Source organism: Monodon monoceros, unplaced genomic scaffold (genome assembly GCF_005190385.1).
Source record: "Monodon monoceros isolate NGI ecotype Baffin Bay Population unplaced genomic scaffold, NGI_Narwhal_1 Super_Scaffold_18, whole genome shotgun sequence".
In the NCBI taxonomy this organism is placed as follows: Eukaryota; Metazoa; Chordata; class Mammalia; order Artiodactyla; family Monodontidae; genus Monodon; species Monodon monoceros.
Window position 1 is genome coordinate 172,088,730 of NW_021703774.1, and position 23,300 is coordinate 172,112,029.

Sequence of the window (23,300 nt, forward strand, 5' to 3'; positions counted from 1 at the left end):
TTTTAAATTATATACCTTTGTCCAGGGAAAGAAGAGTCGGTTATTCCAGCCTTCACCACAGTGAAAGGAACTACTAGAGAACACGTCTCTCTCACCGAAAGCCGTGGAGAACCTGAAATGCGTCCTTAGTTGTGGAGGAGCAAAGACGTGGGCCTTGGAGCTGGTCGGACCCAGGTTCAGATGCCAGCTTCACCCTGAGTCTCCAGGACCTGGTGCTTTCAGTGGGGTCTTGGGTCCAGCAGCATTGGCATGCCCTAAAGCTTGTTAGAAATGCAGAATCGACTGAATTGGAATCTGCATTTTAAGCAGATCCCTGGGGATTCTTACACAGGTGAAGGTTTGAGGAGAATTGATGTGGGACCCTGGACAAGTCATAAAACCTTGCCTCAGTTTCCTCCCCTGTAAAATGGTGATTATGCCTACTTTAAAGGGCCATGTGACAAATGAGATAATGTATGCCCTTCATTTAGCACAGTGCCTGGTACATAGGAGGTGCTTCGTACTCGTCTCCCGCCCTTGGGTTCCCCTATCTCTCAGGGAGTTTCCATTCTTTTCCAGCTCGAAAACCTCTTCCTTTTTAAACTTGAAACAATTGCAGTGCTGCGGTCGGACGCTAGAGGGTGCTCTCGACATTGCCATCGCGGAGAACGCGGACACCGGGATGCGCTGGCGGTGTGGGTCTCCCGTTGGCCAGGTGGTGGCTGCAGGTGTGCTGCTGCTCGGCTCCTGGGCGGGGGCAGTTTGCCCAGGGCTCCCCTCCTGGGGCTGAGTGTCCTGGGTCTGAGCCTGCAGCCTCAGTCATCTGCCTCCCCATTTGATCTGCCACCGCGAGTTATAAACAAACTGCCCGGCTTCTCCAAACCTCCCGCGCTCAGTCCCCTGGCCGGTAGGGAGGCGCCTCACGCGGCCCGCTAGACGTTGATGAAAGATCCCTGGTCGCCGTTGGCCGTTTCGGGCTCCACGCAGCGCCCCTTTCTCCGGGTGACCCTGCGGTTCCGGTGGAATTTGACGTAGCAGCGCAGCCCTGGGTGAAGAGAGGCAAGGGGGTCAGGGATGTGACCAGCCAGACCCCTCCGCGCCCTCTGGAACCCCCTGCATCCTCTCACCACCACCCCCTTCTTCTTTCCGTCCTACAACCAACCCATCCCCCGCAGAGCAGCCTGAATGGGCTTAAAAAAGCGAATCACAGATGGAGAAGGCAAGAGTGAACAGATGGAGCACAGGGGATATTTAGGGCCACGAAACTGTTCTGTGTGATACTATAATGGTGGGTACATGTCTGTACATTTGTCAAAACCCAGAGAATGTGCAACACAAAGAGTGAACCCCTAATGTAAATTATGGACTTTAGTGAATAATGTATCACTATTGGTTCATCAGTTGTAAAAAGTGCACCACACTAAAGTAGGATAATAGGGGAAACTGTGTGTTTGGGGGGGCATATGAGAACTCTGCATTTTTTGCACAGTCCTTCTGTAAACCTAAAACTGCTCTTAAAAAATAGTCCATTAAAAACCTTTTGTTAAAGGGATGCAGATTCTGCCCTCCCCTATAAAACCTCCCATGACTCCCCATTGTACTCAAAAGGAGATCCAAACTTCCTACCCTGGCTTATAAGACCCTCTGGGACCTGGACCTGCCTCCTGTCTGCTCTCTTCACCTCCCACTCCCCTCCTCACTCTCTAACTCCAGCCACACCCAGTTTTCTTGCTTTTCCTCGTACACCCATTCATTTTTGGCTCCAGGGCCTTTGCACTTGCTGTTCTCACAGCCAGAAATGCCTTCCTGAAGTTGGCATAGCTGGCTCCTTCACAGCCTTCAGGTCTCAAAGGGACCCTCCCTGACCACCCCAATTAAAGTAGTCGTGGCCCTCCTGGCCCACCAGTGGCAGGGGTTCCTGGCTGTGGCTCTATCATAACCATATGTCAGGCATCCCCTGACATACATGGGTAGACATGTTTTTCATTTAAGGCCACAGAAGGCCACATCCTCCTGATTGGGGGTGGGAGGGTTAGGGGAAGAGATTGCTCAGTGTGGCCTGAGCAATCCCTACATTTCAGGTTAGGAGTGACCACAGGGAGAGAGGAGGCCATCACCTGCTTAAGATCTGCTTACATCACTGTCAAGAGAATAAAGGAATTGCTGTGAAGTTTGTGCTTTGGGGTCTAGAATTGACACCTGGATCGCAGCTTTCAGACCTGTGGCCACACAAAATACACTTAGGAGGGGGGCAGGGGATTATAAGCAGGAGTGGTTGGTAGCCACAGAAGCCCTTCTGGAACCCTCCAGAATCCAGGCTGGCCTAGACTGCTGGACTTCAGCCCTGGAACCTGAATTCAACATTTTGGGATTTCTCAGAAGTCGTCAGGACTCTTGGTCCTCAGAGGGTTCCTGACAACCTCTTCCTGGACCATCTTTAATGAGCTGTCATTTCTACTCAATTTTTTTTTTTTCTGGAGCCTGAGTCTCCACGGAGGAAGCAAGAATTTTGGTGGGACTGACCAGGGTGGGAGAGACCACGGGAAACGAGCAGATGGGCTTTTGGCTGCACACATATCTTTTGGATGCCTGAAAAGCTACCCCTCCTACCTGAGGCCCTGGGGAGGAAGGAAGGACGCCTTCCTGGGCAGAGGGGCTGGGCACCAGCTGGGTGTGTGAACTCAGTCGGGCTACATCCCCCTCACGTGGCCAGGATGGATCTGGAGGGCCTGGCGCTATTCCGGGCTTCCTGGACCTCCGGGCCATTCTGCACCTCAGTCTCCTCCTCTGCGAAATGGGCCGCCAGCCCTGCACACGGGTAACAGAAGGCAGCTCCCCGGCATCTCCACCCCTGCCTGCCTCCATCCCCTCACCTCCCAGCTGGTCCTCTGTGTCTCCACTCCCGCCCCCAACAGTACTGCGGCCAGAGCGAGCTGTTACAACTCGTAAGTCAGACCAGGTCACTCCCCTGCTTAAAACCTGCCGACACCTTCCCATTATAACTCAAAGTCCTGCATGATCCTCCCCGCCAGCTTCTCCTACTTCCCCTTCTGCCACCTTCCCCGTTGGCTACTGTGTGCCAGGCGCCCTCAAACATGCCAGCCTCATTCCTGCCCGAGGCCCTCGGCTTTGCTCTGCCGCTTGCCTGGGACTCTCTCTCCCTCCCCCCACCCCCTCATCTTCAGGCGGCTGGTTCTGCAGTCCGCTCCTGCCCACCCTTTCTAAAACACCTCCCAGCCTGCTCATCAGGCCAGTCTGGATTCTTTTCTTTTTTTTTTTTTTTTTTTTTTGCGGTACGCGGGCCTCTCACTGCTGTGGCCTCTCCCGTTGCGGAGCACAGGCTCCGGACGCGCAGGCTCAGTGGCCATGGCTCACGGGCCCAGCCGCTCCGCGGCATGTGGGACCTTCCCAGACCGGGGCACGAACCCGCGTCCCCTGCATCGGCAGGCGGACTCTCAACCACTGCGCCACCAGGGAAGCCCCTGGATTATTTTCTTGACAGCCCCTCTTCCTTCCTAAAGACATCTTGTCTGCTTATTTTCTTACTGTTCATCTCACTAGAATGCAATCCATGGGCGCAGAGCTTGCTGGTTCTCTTTGCCGCTGAATCCCCAATGTCCTTATCAGAACCCAACACATAGTAGGCACTCAATAAATATCTCTTGACAGACTGGATGAATGAATAATTGGACCTAAGCAGCTTTATTGCTCTCACAGCAGATAATTTTTGAGGCTAATGTGAGAAAAAATTGGGCATGTATCTCAGAATGGTCAACAGAGGGACTGAGACCAAATCCCTTCACTCAGGAAATGTGAGCCCTGGATGTGGGATGACACTCAGTAATTATTGTGCATTTTTGGTATTTTGTTTTTAAAAGAGTACTTATCTCTTAGATGTGTATACTGAAATATTCACAGATGCAATAGCTACACTTCCAGGAGTGGCTTCAAAATCCTATTGCAGGGACTTCCCTGGCGGTCCAGTGGTTAAGACTCTGCGCTCCCACTGCAGGGGGCGCAGGTTTGATCCCTGGTCGGGGTAAGATCCCACATGCTGCGCGGCGTGGCCAAAAAAAAAAAGATTAAAAAAATCCTATTGCAACGGGGGAAGCAGATGGGAGGGGAGACAGCACAGATTGGCCATGTGTGAGCATTACTGAAGCTGGGTGACGGGAAATGGGGGTTCATTATACTATCCTGACGACTTTAATATGTGTTTGAAATTTTTCAGAATACAAAATTTAAAATGTTCTCCCACTTTTCTAGCTATGTAGGTTTGGGCAAGTGGCTTAACCTTTCTGTGCCTCAGTTTGCTCTTGGGTAAAATGGGGAGAACAATAGCTCCCTTCCTGGGATCGTTGGGAGGATTAAGGAGATAATGGGTAAAGGGCTTAGCACAGAGCCAGGTACACCTGGGCCCACCTGGGCAGGAGGGCACATACCGCTCCACGTGGGAGCTCCGAGGAGTTAAAGAGGGAGCCAGCCGGGCAAGTGCATCCTTCCCTGGGACAGTGCTGGGAAATCCACCCCCCACCCCTTGTTATCACACTTGGAATGTCTCCCCTGGGATAGAATTCTGGTATGAAAGCACCAGGCTTCTCAGGTTTGATATTATTTTAAAAGATACGCTCCTCTCTCCTCCCCTCTCCCGCCTCCAGATCATGGGAGATCATGCCAGCTTGTATTTCAAGAGGTGAGAAAAGCAAATTTGACCAACGATGCCAGGAATCGAGACTAAATGAGTTCACAGATTGTGAAGGCACCGAGCAAAGCTGTTCCTGCTCGTGTCTTCAGCTCCCCAGGGATTCTCCCACCCCCTTCTCTGCCCACCCCAGCTTGGAGGAGAAAGGGAGGTTGCAAGGTCTCGGCACCGAGGGAGCCCCCGATGTCGGGCTCACCTTCCACACACATGCAGTCGTCAAAGCATTTGTTGTTCAGGCCTCGGTTGTGGGGCGTGCAGAGGTGCTCCCGGAGGTCGCAGCAGGTCCCTGCCCACAAAGCAAAAGCACACTCGGTCAGCCACGCCGAGCAGACCCTCCCTGTGCCCTGCACACGCTCCCACTGGACAGGAGATACATCATCTCCATGGTGGGGCCATCCCGGGCAGGATGGACCATCTGGTGCGCAAGGCTCCCAGCTGGAACCACTGACGAATGTCACAGCCGAGGCCCCTGGGGGCGGGCGGCAGAGACCCCAGACGCCCCAGATGGGCAATTGATTGATCATGGGAGGAGCGAGGGCGCTGTGGGATTCCCCCCCGGGGTGGAACGGCTGGGGGCTGTCAGGTGTGAAGTTAGCATGGAGCTGGGAGGGGCCTCAGTGATCATGGAGCCAACGTCCTCTTTGGACAGATGGGGAAACAGAAGCCCCCGAGAGGCAGGCCCTAGGCACGGCCTCGCCCACCATGGAGCCAACTCTCAGAGCCACTGTTCAGTTGGCCCAAACTTGAGCCTTTTCTTTCTGCTCAGGGTGAAAACAATGGTTTGGAAAGAAAACAGCCTTTCAGGGAGCTGGCGGTCTGGCTTATCCGATGCCAAATGGCTTGTTGGGTTGCTGTTTTGTAGAATATTCTGGTCACTGAATTAACGAGCATCGTGGAGGTGTGCAACTCAGATGTCCCTCCGGAAGGCACTTGCCATCCATCGGCCAGGAGAGCAGTTAGCTGCCAGCCTCCAGCTGTTAACACCTGCAGGAGCCTCCTGAGCCAATGTCACACTGTTCTGGAGCAGAACAGCCCAGGCAGTCACTGGCTCAGCGGGGGTGCCGGGGCCCGGCTACCTGCCCAGCAGGGGCCTCTTCTAACAGGGAATCTTTGCTCTGGAGCTCCCCGCTGGGCTGGCGGGCGACTGCATCACAGTCTCCTGTCCATTCCTCCTTCGTTCCACTTTTATCGTTCACAGGCCTTACCCTACCCCCCACCCCCAGAAACCTCCTGCCCTTCTAACTCCCCCTCCCTGTCGTCTTCTCAGAAGTTCCGACTGACCCAATCAAGGGCCAGCAGTTTAGACCATCAATCAAAACCCCAGGCCTTAGGGCTTCCCTGGTAGCGCAGTGGTTGAGAGTCCGCCTGCCGATGCAGGGGACACGGGTTCGTGCCCCGGTCTGGGAGGATCCCACATGCCGCGGAACGGCTGGGCCCGTGAGCCATGGCCGCTGGGCCTGTGAGTCCGGAGCCTGTGCTCCACAACGGGAGAGGCCACAACAGTGAGAGGCCCGCGTACCACAAAACAAACAAACAAACAAAACCCCAGGCCTCTGTTTTCAGACTGTCTTAATGGGCTCAGCTGCTGGACAGGTCAGGATGTCATCAAAGTATCCCAAGAAGCCCAGCAGTGTCATGATGGGACAAGGACAGAATTAAGCCCAAAAAGACGTTAGGAGAGAGAAGTCGAGAGAAGGGTCATCATGGTTTAAGGCAGCGTGGGGCAGCGGTTCAGAACCAGGCAGACTCAGGTTTGAGCCACTTCCTAGCTGTGTGACCTCGGCTGAAACACTTAGCCTCTCTGAGCCTCAATTTCCTTGCCTGAAAATGGGGAATGACAGGGTCCCCTTCTCTGGGTTGCTGTGAGGATTAAATAGAACAAAGTATGACAGCAACTCTCAGTAAAGTGGTAGCTGTGGTTGTTATTATTTACCATCCCTAAAGGGTCCTGCTCATGTGTCTGGGAACACCCGCCCCCATCCCCATGCAGGTTTCCCCAGCGCCCGGCCTAGTGCCTTGAACACGATGCTGGTTCGGTACCTGGCAGGCAGTCCTGGTGATGGTCGCAGGGCTCCCCTTCAGCCGGTGATGTTTCGTTCCCATCACTGGAGAGTTTGCCCCGGCGTTTCTCTGGGGAAACAGGATCTGTGGTCAGAGGCTGAGGCTCAGCAGGGCAGAGAGATTAAGCACAGAATACCAGGGTGAGAGCGCTCACGCCGCCACTCCCACAGTGTGGCTGGGATAAGACACAATACCTCTCTCTGCCTCAGTTTTCTCTTCTCTAAAGTGGGATCAACAGCAGAACAGACCTAACTTTTCTTTTTTTTCTTTTAAGGTTAAGTGAGTAGCTACGTGGAAGGCGTTTGCCGTGCGATGAGCACTTGAGAGCAGCAAGTCCATTTCAGTTGTCCGTTCCATTATAGACTCCAGGCCCCCTATCCCACCTTGGACATATGTAGGTCAGGCTGGGGTCACTGAGGCTCCCTACCCCAATGGATGGTGGGAGAGGGGAGGGAGCCCAGCAAGGGGGTGGCGGGGTGGGTAGACATACCTTTCTTCTTCGTAGACGGCCAGACCTCAGGCTTTAAGTCTTCATAATCGGTCCAGTCAAACAAGGCCATGTCCAGTGTGGGCATCACCTCCCCGTCGGGCCTGGGATAAGCCTGCAGAAGGGGGTGGAGCGGAGGGAGCTTGAAGATCCCAACAGGTGAAAGAAGAAACGTGGGGCCCCAGGACCAGAGAGCAAAGGAGGGGCTCCTCAGAGGCCAGCTCATCCTGTGCTGGACAGCCTGCAATCCCAGCCCGGGGACATCGAGGGGCCGCCCGGAGCAGCCACCCCCAGTGTGGGACGGCGCCTACAGGCAGCTGACGTAGTCGGGCAAGGGATCCACCAGGCCCTCTGGGGGAGGCGCGGGGAGGCAGCAGTGTCCGCTCAGGAGGAAGCCCAGCTGCTTGTTCCCCTGCCCCTTCTCTCCCCTGCAGACGTCATCAGCTCTCTGTGGCACTGTTGAGGCCACGGCCATGGCTCAGTTCCACTCACAGCCCTGGCCACAGTAGGATGTGAACCCACCTTCAAGGGCTGGGTTCTCAACACATGGGCTTCAGGGGCCCTGAGACAGCATGGGTAACCATGGATTCGTCGGAAATGGCCCATAGTCTTATCAGAATCTCAGGGGGGGTGTAAGACCCAAAAAGAGAATAAGAAAGATCTACTGCTAAAAAAAGTTTTATTTCTGCTACACATATATTTATTTTTGATCATTTTTAATGATTTTATTTTGAAACAAATTTCAAAGCCCCAGAAGAGGTGCAATGATGCACCTCACGTTAATTGCAACAATAAGTACCCTCCATCTAGACTCACCAATGGTTGGTGTATTTGCCACGTTTGCTGGCCTGCTCCCTCTCTGTATATCTTTTTGTTTCTGTTCTTGTTTTTTTAGTCTGTGCCACGCGGCATGTGGGATCTTAGTTCCCCGACCAGGGATCGAACCCACGCCCCCTGCAGTGGAAGCGTGGAGTCTCAACCACTGGACCTCCAGGGAAGTCCCTTCCATATATCCTTTTTAAAGGTCTGAAGCAGATGGGTCAAAGTGTTAACTAAAGCTTGCTAATTCTGGATCATGGGGACATGGTTTTAAAGATTATTATTCTCCGTGCTTTTCGGCATGTATAAAATCTTCCCCAAAGGCCCTGCTCTTCTAGATGCAGAAACCAGTGTGCTGAGCCAGCACTTGCTTCCTTGGCATTCCCTAGAGTGAGCCCCCAGGACCACTGCCTGGACAGCGGCAGCCCTCCCTGGCCAGTGGGCCCACTGGCCTGAGCTGGGCTGGATGGGCATCAGGAGACCTGGCTTCCATCCAGCCCCGCCGGCCTGGACCAGCTCCTTCCTGCCACTGTGCCTCAGTATCCCTAAATGTACTAAGAGGGGTTTGCATGACATCATCTCAAGGACCCTTCCATCTCCGAGGCCGCCCCGGGCCCCTTACCTGGGGCCACAGGGATGTGACGGGCAGGATCAGGGACTCTTCTGTCGCAGGTGCTGCCTTAAAGGTGGTGAGGTAGAGTATGGTGGGGGCCAGGCTGGTGGAGGATTCCTCCATCGCGGCATCTGGGGCCTGGTCTTCTGACAGCTCCACCTTCTTCATCAGGGAGCTGGGACCTCTGACCAAGGCTCGGCCTGAGACAAGGAGCAGGAAGCACAGCAACTGTATCTGCTTGCCACCCACCACCCCGTATCGGCCCACAGCTGGACCCACATTTCCTGCTGCGAACAGGGGGGCAGCAGGAACCATATGACAAGCTATTGGCTCAGCCGACATCGCTGCTGCCCACCCTCCTGCGGGGGTGGAAGCAGGAGTCTGGGGGCAGGACGAGGGGGAAAGTCTTGGATGAATTTGCAGTGTTGCTGGGGAGATGGCCCAGGATTCTTGCTCTAAAGCAATAGTCCAGCAAGTTCAAGTCTGGGTTGGTTGGGTGCAGCCAGCAGTGTAAGTGCAATGAATGGAACATAGTAGGATTAACCATGGAAGGCTTCCTGGAGGAGAGTGAGTTTGAGTAGGGGAGCAACGTGATGAGGCTGAGAGGCATTGCAGGGAGGCAGAGGCCTTTGAGAAGGCTGGGAGGTGAGAGCTCCCTACGTGGTGATAATGACCCTGTTCATTGAGTACATGCTGTGTGCTGGGACCATGTTGTACGCTGGGTCCTGCTTTACAAGCACTATTTCACCTAACCTTTGCAGGAGCTCTGGCAGGGAGGTACTCTTTCAGCCTCATCTACAGGGAAGGAAACTGAAGCACAGAGAAGTTAGGCAACTTGCCTGAGAGCACACAGCTAGTGAGTATCAAAGTCTGAATTCGAACCCAGGTCCATCTGTTGCAAAACCAATACTTTTAACCACTGATGCTGCCTTCCAAGATATGTGGGCAGGATGGGGTAGGATGACTGTGAGGGGGGAGAGTGTGCAGGGTTGGGGGTGGTCGGGAACCAGGGGGCTTCGAGAAAAGCTAGAGGCCCCAGGCTCATCCTTGCCTCTTTTTCTCAGGCAAGATCTGACTTTAAGGTTGGTTGGGTCAGTTGGGGCCTCCCCACCATCCAGAGATGAACCCCAGAGAGTAGGAAGGGGACTCGGGGACCACTGAATCTGCTCTATTCATTTTACAGAAGGAAACTGAGGCCCCATCAGGCTGAGACCTTACAGCTGGTCAGCAGGCCTGGGCCTGGACTCCAGACCTCCACTCACCCACTCTCGTGGGAGCGCCCTGCTGGTCCACAGGAGCTGGGGCTGGAGCTGGGCTGGGCTGAGTCCACGCCCCGTATATGCCTGCTTGCTTGCTGTCAAGGCTGCCACTGCCCCCACCCCACCTGACACGTGATCCCCAGGGGCGGGAGGCTGAGAGTCTAAGCTGGGCCCACTCCCCTGTGTTCTGTCCACCTGGGGGGTCTCAGCGGGCCTGGAAGGGAAGCAAGCCCCAGCTGTTTGCAGGAGAAGGTGGGGCTGAGGCTCCATCACCCACCTCCTGCAGATCCCCCGCCCCCATCCATGCCTGTGGCACTCGGTCTGCCCCTAGAGGCAGTCATGTCACATGTAGAGACTTGGAAGCCGAGGTTGCCTGCCTGCGCTCTGGCCATGGGAGGCTGGGGAGGAGCCTGCTGGGTGGGGCCGCTGGGACACGTTTGTTCTGGGGAGGCTGGGACCAGTGGGTGGTTCGGCTCACAGGGCATTTGGGAACGTGGAGGGAACTAAAGGAAGGTCAGAAAGACGAGGAAGAAACCCCATCAAACAAACAGAGCAGAGGCAGGAGAAATAAGGACGTGACCGCTCTCCTTGGTCAGCCGTGTCCAGGTCGGAGGACACTTGACTCAACACTGAGAGAAAACTGAGAATTAACTAGTAACAACCACTGCCCATTGCCCCTGCCACGTGCCAGGCACCATTCTGGGTGCTTCAGATAGCAAGCCGGCTCTGAATCTACCCTGAGGGCAGAAGGGGCCATGACACTCACTTTGCAGAAACTGAGGCACAGAAAGATGACTTGCCAGTAAGTAGTGGAGCCAGAATCAGACCTGGGGAAGATGTGGCTTCAGAGTCTAAGCTCTCGGCCTCTGCTCTGTGCCTCGGACTTGATTAAGTGATGTGCTTGGAGGGTACCAAACTGTCCCATCTCTATTCAGGACTTACAGTAGGATGGATTTAGGTCAGATACGAGGTAGAACTTCCTGATTTAGGAGGACGATCTACTGATAGGACTGAGCTCCTATGGCCACATGTCCTTCTCTTCCTCCCATGCTCCATGCCCAGGCCTTTCCCAGCGTCCGCTTCTTACCAGGTCCCTCTGACTTCAGTGAGACCCCTCCCTTCCTCTGGGGGTCCACTACCTGCCCCCTTTGGGGCCTCTGGATGTCCTCCCAGGGACCTCACACCATTGACACCGCCGGCCCCCACTTTCCCCCCCTCCCCCGCCTCCCTGTCCTGTCCCTGAAATCCCCTTGGCCATTTAGATCTGATCCCTCTCCCCCACTCTCCCTCCCCCTTTCGTTGCAGGGCCCCACCCCCTCGAAGACCTCCAGCTACCTCTGTGCAGTTTCAACCTCTCCTTACGTCTCTTGTGCTCCCTGCCTCGTTTCTTCACCCTCTCTGACCCTGGAGACCGGCTCTGCTTCTCGGGGTAGGGCAGTGTCAGCCCCAGGAGCAGATCCTTGTCCTGCAGCAGGCCTGCAGGACTCTGCCCAGGCAGCAGCCCCCCTGCCCCTGGCAGCCTGGAGGCCTGCCTGGTGGTGGCAACCACAGCCCCATCCTGGGCCTGGCCAGGTGTGCCTGGGTCACGCTCCTTCTTGCCCAGGCCCTGCCGGCGGTGGTGGCTGGTCTGGGGCGTCCACAGTTCTGGGCCCAGGAGGTCGATGTGATTCTCCGGGAGGTTCCGAGCAGAGCTTCCGGGTCCCAGGGAGACTGCCAGGCTCAGCTCCAGTAGCAGGAGGAGGGCGAGGAACAGCATGGGGGCAACGTGGGTGGCGGGCCCAGCCATGGGCATTTCCCTGCAAGAAAAGCAGGACTCTAAGGGGGCAGCCCTCCTCCTCCTGCACGGCCCGGCTCCCCAGTCCCCTCACCCCCACTATTATAGCCTAGTGTTCCTCAACAGGGATGGAGGGGGACTTGGCCCCCTCACCCCTCCAGGTGACATTTGGCAACATCTGGAGACATTTTTGGTGGTCAAAGCTAGGCAGCACCACTGACTTTACTTGGTGGAGGCCAGGGATGCTGCTAAACACCCTACAATGCTCAGGACTCCCCCATGACAGGGAATCACTGGCCCAGAAAGACCCCAGTGCTGAAGCTGAGAATCCCTGGTTTCAATAGTTTAAGAAGCGCCCAGGTTCCAGATTAGATTCCTCTTTCTGTACAAACCTCTACCTTTGGCTAAGTTCCCCGGAACGAGCTGAGTCCCTCCAAGCTCAGAAACAGGCCGACAGTCCCAGAGCCTTGCCTCAAAGCCTAAATTCAAACAGCTGGAATAATAGCATGTGAGCACGTGCTGTAAGTAAGAATCGTGTTCAGCGCTTGGTGTGAATTTCTATCACTTGGTCCTTTCACCGAGTCTCTGAAGTAATGCCTATTATTTTCTGAAGTGGAAATAAAGGCTCAGAGAGGCTGTCACACGGAGTATGTGGCATTTATGCAACTGCTATGCCTGTGCTCTGAGCTCCCACGTGCTGTCCCAGGACAGCCCAGGCCTTGCCTTTTCTTTTCCTCCAAGTTCCAGGCAGGTTCTGACGTGGCAGGCACTGTCCCTGCTGGGGCTGGGGAGCTTTGGAGGCTGGACTCTGACCCTGCAGGGTGGGGTGAGCTGCCTCTGACCTACGCTGGGGACAGCCCATCTTTCTGCACCAGAAGTGGTGTCTCCTCAGGGGACCTCACTGCTTCCCCCTCTGCGCCAGAGGAAGAGTCGGAACCCCCGGATGCTCCAGAAGCACTTGGAGCTAAGGCTCAGGAGACTCGTGGCTGGGGGACAATGGGAGTGTCCCACCCCCCTGGGGCTCCTCCCCCATAGCCCTCCCCCCTACACCAACCTCACTGCATCCGGCTGAGCCGGGCACCAGGTTAGCCAGGCTGATGGAATTTTCATGGCCTCCCTGGGCCCCCTGCATATTCCATTAGGTTCACAAAGGTGCTTACACAACCGTTTCCTTGTGATTTGTGGCCTTGTAATTGCCCAGGGCTGAGGAAAGGCTGGTGGCCTGGGGATGACTGCTGGCTCTCTCCCTCCAGCCCCCTCAGTTCCTGCAGCCCCTGCACTGGCCATCCCACCCCAGGTTCACCGTTAGCCAACGCTGAGTGAGGGGCCCTTGAAGTGGCTGGGGAGGACAGGCTGACCCACCCTGGGAAGAGTGAGGGGTCTGGGGGAGGGAAGCGGTTCCTCCCCAGCTCGCCTGGTCACCAGCCTCCTGTTATCCTGCTGCTCCTTCATCCCCCAACTGGCGTGTAGTGGTCCCCTGGGAGGTGCGGGCCTCTACTGCCCTGGGCTCTGCCCCACCAGCCTCAGCCCCAGCCTTTCCATAATGAGGGCCCGGGAGGCCGGTGCTCAGGCAAGGCCTGCACTCCTGAGGCAGCCAGGTGGGAGAAGGAGGGGCCCTTTGAGAGGCCTGTCAGTCAAGCATTGTTCTGCCCCCGGGGACCCCTCAAACCCTATTTCCAGGCCTCAGGCAGATGCCAGGCTGCATTTACCAGACTCCACCCTCCTCTCCCTGTGGCTGAAAAAGGCTGAGTCTGTGTTGGATGCTGCCCTGACCCAGCCCCGCCCTTCTGTCCTGTGGGGACATCACATCGATAACCTGGGAGAAACCCACAGAACACCATCAACAGGGGACCTTTGGGACACTGGCCCGGTGAACAGAATCCCTCCACCTTGAGAGTAGAGAGGAGCAAGGTGGGACACCCAGAAACTGCAGGCAGGGGCTTCCCTGGTGGCGCAGTGGTTGAGAGTCGGCCTGCCGGTGCAGGGGACACGGGTTCGTGCCCCGGTCTGGGAGGATCCCACATGCCGCAGAGCGGCTGGGCCCATGAGCCATGGCCGCTGAGCCTGCGTGTCCGGAGCCTGTGCTCTGCAACGGGAGAGGCCACAACAGCGAGAGGCCCGCTTACCGCCAAAAAAAAAAAAAAAAAAAGTGCAGGCAAGGGACCAGATGAGGCTTGGCAGAGGGGTGAGGGGTGGGCAGCCCCACGGCGTGTATGGGCAGCGTGCTGTCCCTGTGGACACACATGAGGCCGATCAGTGACCCCGAGCCAGCCTCTGAGCTCGGTGACCAGCCTCGGCACTAGTCCCAGAGGACAGCTCCTCCCCTGCAGAGCCAGGAGCTGAAGTCCAGCCCCATCCCAACCCTACACCCCCATGCATCACGACCCCACCCATACTTGCCATCTCTCCCAATGAAGTCCTCTTACCAAGCCCTTGCCAGTGGCCATGGGTCTGTTCATCATACCCAGGAACCCCAACTTCAGTGCCATCTTTGTTCCCTCCCACCCTTTGCACCCCACAAATCATGTACGCAGCCAGCCTGGGGCAGGGAGCGGGGATTTTAGCGTGCAGGCTGAAGCACCTGAGAGGCCATCCCTCTCCTGGATGGATATCAGCCCCGTCCAGCCCCTGGACCCAGCCCACACTGCTGCCAAAGTACTCTGATCCTGACCCTCTCCTGCCCAGAACTGTCCATGGCTCCCTATCCATTTCCCATTTAACCACAGACTCCTCACTGTGGCACTCAAGATCTTGTATAATGTGGCCCCCACCTAACTTTGCAGCCCTGACTTCTATTTCCTCCCCGTCACAGCCAATAGAGACGATGCCCTGGGCCTCGAGCACCTCCCATCTTTCCTGTCTCTCTCTTCTCGCTGAGGCTGTTCCCTCTGCCCGGAACAGCCTCTCCTCTTCACCCTCATCTCTGTCTCTGTGGAACTCCTGCCCATCTTCTGGGACTCGTCCCAAATGTCCCTTCTGGCAGCAAACTCCCCCCTCGGGGCTCCCACACAGCTCTGCCTGGCTCATTTCCTGCTGGGGCAATCAGCCTTTTTTAAAGTCCCCGACTAGGAACCTCCCTGGTGGTCCAGAGGTTAAGGCTCCACGCTCCCAATGCAGCGGGCTCGGGTTCGATCCCTGGTCGGGGAACTAGATCTCACGTGCCACAGATAAAAGATCCCGCACGCCGCAACTAAAGATCCCGCACACCACAACTAAAGATCCCGCACACCGCAACTAAGACCCGGCGCAGCCAGATAAGTAAATAAATATTAGAATAAATAAATAAAGTCCCTGAGAAGATTTGGGGAAGATCCCTTTCCCCTCTGTCCCTGTCAGATTTACAAGACCCTGCAAATAACAGGCACTGACAACTACGGATCGGGATGGAATCAAACTGACACCTGAGCAGAAGATCATAAAGAATTCCCAGGGAGGGTGTGCGTGTGCATGTTTGTGTGTGCGGCAGAGAGAGAGAGAAGGAGACAGCTAAGTGAGGGTTGGGAATGCTGACACCTCTTTGCCCTGAAGACCGCATGGAACCCTGTCCCCAAGCCCACAGCATTTGTACTTGAATCTTGGCACATTCCAGCAGCCAAGATGCCAGCCTGGCAAAGAGCCACTTGGGGAACACGGGCTGCTAGAGAAGCCGCACCAAGGATCCACAGCGATGCGGGCTCCAATCCACTCTGCCGGTCTGGAAGCCAGCTGGAGGCTGCCTCCCAGAGCACCAAGCAGCCGGGAGAAAAGGGGCAGCAGGTGCCCCACCCCCATCAGCCTGGGATGGTTCTGCCCGAGGTTTGCGCATAAAGCCTGCTCTTTGGGGCCTGGGTCGCTTTCCCTCAGGATTGGGGACGCTCAACAGCTTTCAGTCGCCCGGGACAAGAGAACCACCCAGAACCCCGAGACAGCCGTCTCACAACAGAGATCTACTAGTGACTCCTTAAAAACTAAACTGAACAAGAGCAATCATCATCATAGGAGCTGCCACTCCCTGAGCAGTTGGAAAGCCCAGGCTCTTACAAGCTTACTTCATCCGTTTCTTATTGAATCCTCTCAATTGCCCTGCACAGGGCAGGTTGTTCTCCATTATTTTTAAAATGAGGAAACCCAGGCTCTGGGAGGGTAACCCACAAACACAAGGTGACAGCACTGGTGAGTGACAAAGCCCCACCTCAAGGCCTGGGCTCTCTCTGCACCCCATCGCCCGTCCACTGAGCTTCACCGGGGGTCGCCTACCTCCCCCACGTAACCCCCTGCCATTGCCGTGAGTGCAGTCAGGGCCCCGGAGCGGGGACCAGGCAGCTGGGAAGATGAAACTGACAAAGGAGGGGAAAGGGGCTTGTCTCGCGCCCCTATCCTGTCCCCATACTGTGCAGAGTTGAACTGCCAGCATGGTCTCCATCCAGAAGCCTGCAGGGAGGCAGTGTTAATGCAAATGAGGGCAGCTGATGGAGCCCGGAGCTCGCTTTGATTCCTGAGCCTCCTCCCCCGTCCCCACAACAGCCTCGCACTTGGGGGCCGGGCGACTAGGGGAGCTCCTGCCCACCTGCCTGGCAGACAACAGTGAGGCCTGAATTCCTCCTTTACTGATCAGCTCACCCGATGCCTGATGGGTTGGACGGGAGAAGGGGGCGGGTAGGGGGGTGGGAGGTGGGAGCAGTGCTGGCTGAAGGGGGTCCGATGGGAATCCTGGGCCAGGAATATCAGTGATGCTCTGATGGAGCCTAGGGATTATGACGCTCAGTCCAGGCTGTGAGCCAGACAACCACCCCCCAGGAGAACTTGGCCGTCAACCCCCCTCCCTGACCCTGCGTCTCCTTCTCGCGTGTGAAAGTGACGCATTTGAGCCACCATATTTGGTAGAGATGTTTCAGGGGTTCTCTAAGCCTTTGATTCTAACCTCACTTTTAAAAAATATTTGTTAAGCTATTTTGAAAACTGTAGGTAAAAACAACAGACACTCTCAAATGCGTCCTCTACACACTTTTAACTCGGGCACAACCCCACAATAACCTGGCCTTCTCCCGGGTCACTGCAGAGTGTTCCAGGGATGCGAGGTGAGCATCTCTGTTGCCATTTGCAGCTACTTATTGACATGTTCCAGGATTTTCTGGACACCAACCACCAAAGCCTGTTAGAGGCTCGGTCTCATATCGACAAATGCAACTGACATCCACAGCCTGCTTTTATACCATTGAAGACAGCTTCTTCTTTCTCTTTGACTTACTGTAAAATGGGCAATATTGTACACTGGGGGCATAACAGTGGTCACACAGCATCTCCATGGAGGAGAAGCTGAAGAGAGTCTGACGGCATGTAGGGCTTGAAACTGTATCTGCACGAAACGGAGAACGTTTTGGTTTGGGGAAGAGATTATTGGTGGTGTTGGTGAGGTGCTACACCGCTCGTAAAATGCTGCCTTTATTGATTTTATATGTTGGGATTGTGGATAAGATTTCATGGGAGATGATTCGTACTGCGCAAAAAATAATGGGGGGGCGCACTAGGGGAAGACCACTGGATCACTGGGTTAGATTAGATGGTCTCGAGGGCTTGGTCTGCCAAGGGAGCCTAGGAATTTATGATCAACAGTGACAAGACTCCTCCATCTGTCTGTCTATCCAACTGACAGCCCCCTGTGGGGAGGGATGACACATCATATCCTCCAGGTTCTGGAGTGATCCCCCAGGGACCAGGGACAGGTATTGTGAAGTAGCATGAATTCAGAGGACATATTTGTGAATGTTCAAAGACAAAACGTGGGAATTCCCTGGCGGTCCAGTGGTTAGGACTCTGCGCCTTCACTGCCGAGGGCACAGGTTCAATCCCTTGTCGGGGAACTAAGATCCCGCAAGCAGCTCGGCCAAAAAAAAAAAAAAGACAAAACACAGCCAGGCGTGATGATAACAAGCCCATTCCTGGGCCATCCCTCCCTCTCACTCGCTTTTGGAGGAGCTCTGCCTTGCTTTGGTCACCTCTCTAACCGTGACTGACCCCCAGCACCCAGATGAAACCCTAACCCACCGAGCCGCTGGGATGGGCATCCTGAGACCAGTACAGGGGTCTCTGGGATGACTGGGACACTTCTATCTTTCAAGGGCTCTTCAGAAAGGGGTGCACAGTGCTGGGGGTCAGGGATCTGAACAGGAAGGGGCCCTGATTCCTGCCACTCCCCTGGCCACAGCTCAGGTCTTGAAAGGACCCTCCACATGGAAACATCCTAACCCTCTTTAGCTCATAAGAAACTGGAAGGTAGCTGCCTTCTGCTAAACCTGGACCAGAAGTGACCTCTACCCCTGAGAGGCCAAGAAACATCTCCAAGGGGATCTTGCTCCCTTAAGAGAACCCAGCCTTCCTCTGGGGCAATCTGGAAGCCAGTATTCTTAGCCACAGGTGATGAGCTCTCCCGGCTCATGGGGGAAGTGGGTCTGGAGTTTTGTGGCCTGCTGGGCATCTCTGGGGACCCTGACACTAAGGGCTGAATTCTGTCCTTCACAGTAGCTGCCTCAGGCCAGACTGGACTCTGTGTAGGTGCCCCCTTATCACAGAACTCTTGCCACATTCCCTGCCATGTTTCCAGTAACACAAACATCCTTCGGTGCTGCTGTCTGCCCAGGCCCCAGCTTATCGCCCAAACATCCTCCACTTTGTGGTCAGAAGAACAAATCGGACACTAGCTTTCCTGCTTAAAACTCTTCAGTGGACATTTCTGCAACTCATACAGCAGACAAGAGATTAACTCCTTAATATATAAAGAACTCTCACTCCACTCTCATCCCTGGGAGCCCTGGGGGCAGTGTTTGTATGCCCAGAACCCCAGGTCAGTAGTGCTTAGGACAGATTTTGTGAGATGCAGGAATTCTCTCTGATTTTGTTTCCATACTGCCGTGAAGATTTTAGGAATGCTCTAACTTGGAATTATCTGCCTGACTCTTCCCTCTGGCACCTCCTCATGACTTGACTGGACACTTCCTGGAATGGCTGGAATCAGACAATGGAGGCGGCCATCCCCAGGTACCCTCTTCTGCTCTTAGAACAGTGGACAGTGGGGCCACCTGGTAGTCAGCTCCACAAACCTGGAACTCCAGTTGGGGTCTTAGAGCACCTAAGACAGCAGGTTCCCGTCTTCTTTAGGGGGAGTGGATTCCCCCAGGGCTGGAAAATGAGTAGTTGTAATTGTTCAATCAGAATAGTTATGTCCCATAATTCAAAAAGAGTCATGTACCCCAATGTTCATTGCAGCTCTATTTACAATAGCCAGGGCATGGAAGCAAGCTAAGTGTCCATCGACAGATGGATGGATAAAGAAGATGTGGCACATATATACAATGGAATATTACTCAGCCATAAAAAGAAACGAAATTGAGTTATTTGTAGTGAGGTGGATGGACCTAGAGACTGTCATACAGAATGAAGTAAGTCAGAAAGAGAAAAACAAATGCCGTATGCTAACGCATATATATGGAATCTAAAAAAAAAAAAAAGGTTCTGAAGAACCTAGGGGCAGGATAGGAATAAAGACACAGATGTAGAGAATGGACTTGAGGACATGGGGATGGGGAAGGGTAAGCTGGGACGAAGTGAGAGAGTGGCACGCACATATATACACTACCAAATGTAAAATAGATAGCTGGTGGGAAGCAGCCGCCTATCACAGGGAGATCAGCTCGGTGCTTTGTGACCACCTAGAGGGGTGGGATAGGGAGGGTGGGAGGGAGACGCAAGAGGGAGGAGATGTGGGGATGTATGTACATGTATAGCTGGTTCACTTTGTTATACAGCAGAAACTAACACACCATTGTAAAGCAATTATATTCCAATAAAGATGTTAAAAAAAACAAAAAACAAAAATAGTTATGTCCTCAATGACAGTGGGGGAGAGGAGGGGGATCCTAAATTCTTGGGCTGGGCTCTTCCCAAGTCAATTTGGGGCTAGATTCTGTCTCCCTAGCCCCTCCCACGATCCTCCCACCATCACACCTCACCGTGAGTCATAATTTCCCTGTCTGTGAAATGGGATTATTAGCCTGTCATGAGATTTCACTATTTAGGAAATGAGGACTTCTGTGTGATTGGGGAAGGGGAGGTTTCCAGGTATGGAAGGAATTCAGGCAGTGTAGATGGGATGGAAGGCAGCAAAGATGAGCTTCCTGGAAGGGGGGAGGGGAGATAAGAGTTGAAACATCTGCCCTGGGGGGTACTCATCGGTGGACTGGCCTTGACAGTCCTGAGCTAGTCCCTACCCATCTCCCCTGCCGCCCTGAGGCTCTGTGCCCCCAAAGTGCCACCTGTCCAATAGGAAGGGGCCTCTCAGCCCCCCCTAGGCCTCAGAACAGCCAGAGCCCCACCTACCCCTCCACGTGCCTTTGTGCCAACCTGGCCTCACACAGAGAACTCTGCCTCTTGACCCGTAGAGCCCCAGGGTGGAGACTGCCAGGGACAGTGAACCAGATAGTCACCACTTGCTGAGCTCCTCTGGGTGCAGGACCTGGATGCCATGCAAGGGAAACTGCTCTAGTCTGAAGACCTTGTCCCTGCTTCTGAAAATTGCCAGTCTGATTGGGGACAATAGCCCTGGCCCTGGGGAGCTCCCACTGTAACAGGGAAGATCTAGGTCTTGCCTTGGAGGACTCTTAGACTGATGAGACACGGCTCCTGTCCTCAGGGAGCTCTCAGTCTGAGCAAGAAAAGCAGCCCCTGCCCCAGGAAGCCTCCAGTGTAACAGGGGGATTTCCCAGTCTGATAGGGGAGACACAGCTCTGGCCTTGGGCGTTCCCAGAACATGGGGAAAACATACACTTCGCTGCAGGGAGCTTCTATTCTGTGGGCAAAGACACAGTCCTTGCCCTCCAGGTGTCCCCACTCTGACCTGGCAGGGAGGCCACAGACCTAATGAAAGATTGAGGCACAGATGTAATTATTATTGATTCAAACACAAAAATGTCAGCCCAAATCCATTACGCTGAGCCATGGGAGAGCCCCCCCTGACCAGAGCGGAAAGAGCTGTGTGACCTTGGGCAAGTCATTTGACCTCTCTGAGCCTCGGTCTCCTCTCCTGTAAAATGCTGGAGGTTGCGAGAATGAGGGGAGGCAAAGGTATACAGAGTGAGTGGTACCCAGTAAGGGTGCAATAAACAGTAGCTGTTGTTATTATGAGGAGGGGAAAGAGCGGGAGTGGGGCTTGGGGGTGGGTTCCTGGAAGTGTTTGTGCATCTGTGCCTGCGTGTGCATGGGGGCAGGCACAGGTGGCCACGTCCTCAGTCCTCGGTGGGGTGATGGATGGCTTCGGTGGGGCAGGTCAACACAGGCCCGGGCCAGCCTGGAGGGGACCATTGTCTTGGCAAATGAGGTTTGGCTTTCCGCAGGGGCAGCACCATCTGCTTTTATTATTTCCAACAGCAGCCTTGGGAACTCCCACCCCCCTGAGGCCTCACACCTCGGGAAAACTGATGTAGGCCTGTTGTTTTGGGGGGAGGGAGCGGAGTCCTGCCTCCTGCTACATTACAGGTACTCGCCACCCCTCCTCCTCTCCTAAGCCATCCTCCTGGCCCCCTATTCCCCAAATTTCATTATCTTGGCTCCCAGACAATTTGGTTGCACCCATCACTTAATCGAGTGACAAAATGCCCACTGTCAGTTCTGGCAGAGCTCAGTGTGGAGTAGAAAGACACCTGGAGTCAGACAAGCCTGGGTGTGAATCCTGGCTCCAGCATTTAATAGCTGTGTGACCCTGGGCAAGTCAATTAACCTCTCCGGGCTTCAATCCCACACCTGAAAAATGAATGTTTGTTTGGGTGTCATTTCTAGGGTATCAACTACTCTAGGCTTAGAGCTTTATATGTATTACCTAGTTTATAATTCAGCCCATTGAAGTGGACAATACTTTTCAGGTAATAACAATAGTAACAATGGTTCAACATTGGGACAAAGATTTGAAGGATTTGCTCAAGGTTACACAGTAGAGTGAGTGGTAGAGCTGGGATTTGAACCTGTGGCCACCTGACTCCAAAGGCAGACTCTTTGACCACGCCTCATGCTAACTTGGTAACTAATACTAGTGCTGACGCTGTGACTTTCAGGGATGACACGTGGTGGGGGCCTTAGCCCGGAGCCTGGCACAGAGGGGGCCCCTAAAAACTTGAGGTCTGCAATTACTTTATCCCAACTGCTCTGGATTCTAGCACCGGTACCCCTACACTCACTCAGGGATGTGTCCCAGATGGTCAATGCCAGGCCATGGTGTTGCGGTGTGTGAGGCTGCCAAAGCTGGGAACTGGTATGAGCGGGGCAGGGCCTCTAGTGGCAGGGTCCTTCCTGGGGAGGCCTGTGTTCCATTGGCTATGGTGGCCCACGTGAGAGGAAGGGCTGGGGTAGGACAATCAGAGGGCCTGGAACAGCAAGAGAGGTGGATGGCACCTGAATGGGCCAGTGGAGAGATGTTAGTATGACACCTCCCCATCCCGGGAACATGCCCAGCTCGTGCTCTTCCCAGGCTGTGGAGTCAGGGAGGCCAGGATGCAAACCCCAGCTCTGCCACGTTTCTGGCTGAGGCAAGTGAAGGTCCAGGTCACGTAGCTGCTAAGCTAGTCTGCTGAACTTGGGCAGTCAGTTCCCTGTCTAGCCGATTTCCTCTGCTCGCATCAGGCACAGAAATCATCCTCATCTTCTGGAGGCGTGCAGAGCCCCCAGTACCACAGCGACTTTCCAGGAGGCTTGCTCCCCGCTCCACAACCTCACCAGTCTGCCCTAGGGCCAACTCTGCCCCTGGCCTGGCCAGCAGGACCCAGTGGAACCCACGGATAACCTGTGGCTTGCAATTGTCAGTTCATTCCTATCTCCTTGGCCAAGGATTCCATATATTAGAACAAATATGGACAGAGCACGTGCTGTGTTGCTGTGTGCCTGCTGTGTCTCAGGCACTGGAAACCCAAGTGGAACAGGACCCAGCCCCGCCCAGGGAAGTGCAGACCACGGGAGAGACAGGGAGGCAAGGGGGGGCCATCTGACCTTGGCCTGCAAGGGGAGACATTTTAGTTAGAGGGGAGAGCCCTAGCAAAAGCTCGGAGGCAGTCAGGGCGTGGAGATGATCGGCCCTCCGTCATGGCTGAAACCCAAGATGCCGACAGGGGGTGTGATGGGAGGCAGGCAGCATAGTTAATTTAGTGGAAACAGGGAGCTATGGAGGGATTTAGGGATGCGAAGCAGGGTGAATTGAACGGTGGGAAGGGAGGCAGAGAAAGTGGCAGAAAGGATTGTGAGCAGGAGTCTGCATGGGGTGTGTGTGTGTGTCTGTGTGTGTGTGTGTGTGTGTGTGTCTGTGGGTGTTTCCAGTCCCATTCTTGCCTCTCTAAAGAGAAAGGCACTAGTTGCTAGCTCTGGCTGTGGCTGAAAAAAAAGCTCAGCTAGGGGAACCTGGAACTTTCCAGCCGGGAGAAGATGTCCCTCTTCCGAAGTTGCCCTCATTATGGCCCTAAGCCCACATCACTGCCCGACTCCTGGGGTGGTGTGTCACCTGTCGCGATGACATAGACGACGGTCAGAGGGTTTGGGTGATTACACAACAGGTGCAGGGTCCAAAAGACAATCCCCCCCCAGAGGAAAGGAAA

The 23,300-nt window shown here is 54.8% G+C and overlaps 1 protein-coding gene across 2 annotated transcripts in view; it reads right to left on the minus strand.

The window, feature by feature from the left end:
• The window catches only part of DRAXIN (dorsal inhibitory axon guidance protein), a 24,820-nt gene continuing 1,520 nt past the window's right edge, over positions 1-23,300 (minus strand). Inside the window, exons 1-7 of one of the 2 annotated variants that reach the window (XM_029228877.1) lie at positions 11,256-11,706; positions 8,671-8,861; positions 8,416-8,418; positions 7,233-7,344; positions 6,722-6,811; positions 4,878-4,967; positions 912-1,024 (exon numbers count right to left, since the gene is read on the minus strand). In XM_029228877.1, the coding sequence (XP_029084710.1) occupies positions 912-1,024; positions 4,878-4,967; positions 6,722-6,811; positions 7,233-7,344; positions 8,416-8,418; positions 8,671-8,861; positions 11,256-11,706 (1,050 nt within the window). Of the gene's footprint in view, positions 1,025-4,877; positions 4,968-6,721; positions 6,812-7,232; positions 7,345-8,415; positions 8,419-8,670; positions 8,862-11,255; positions 11,717-23,300 lie in introns of those variants that run through there. The other variant, XM_029228876.1, reaches the window with a different exon arrangement.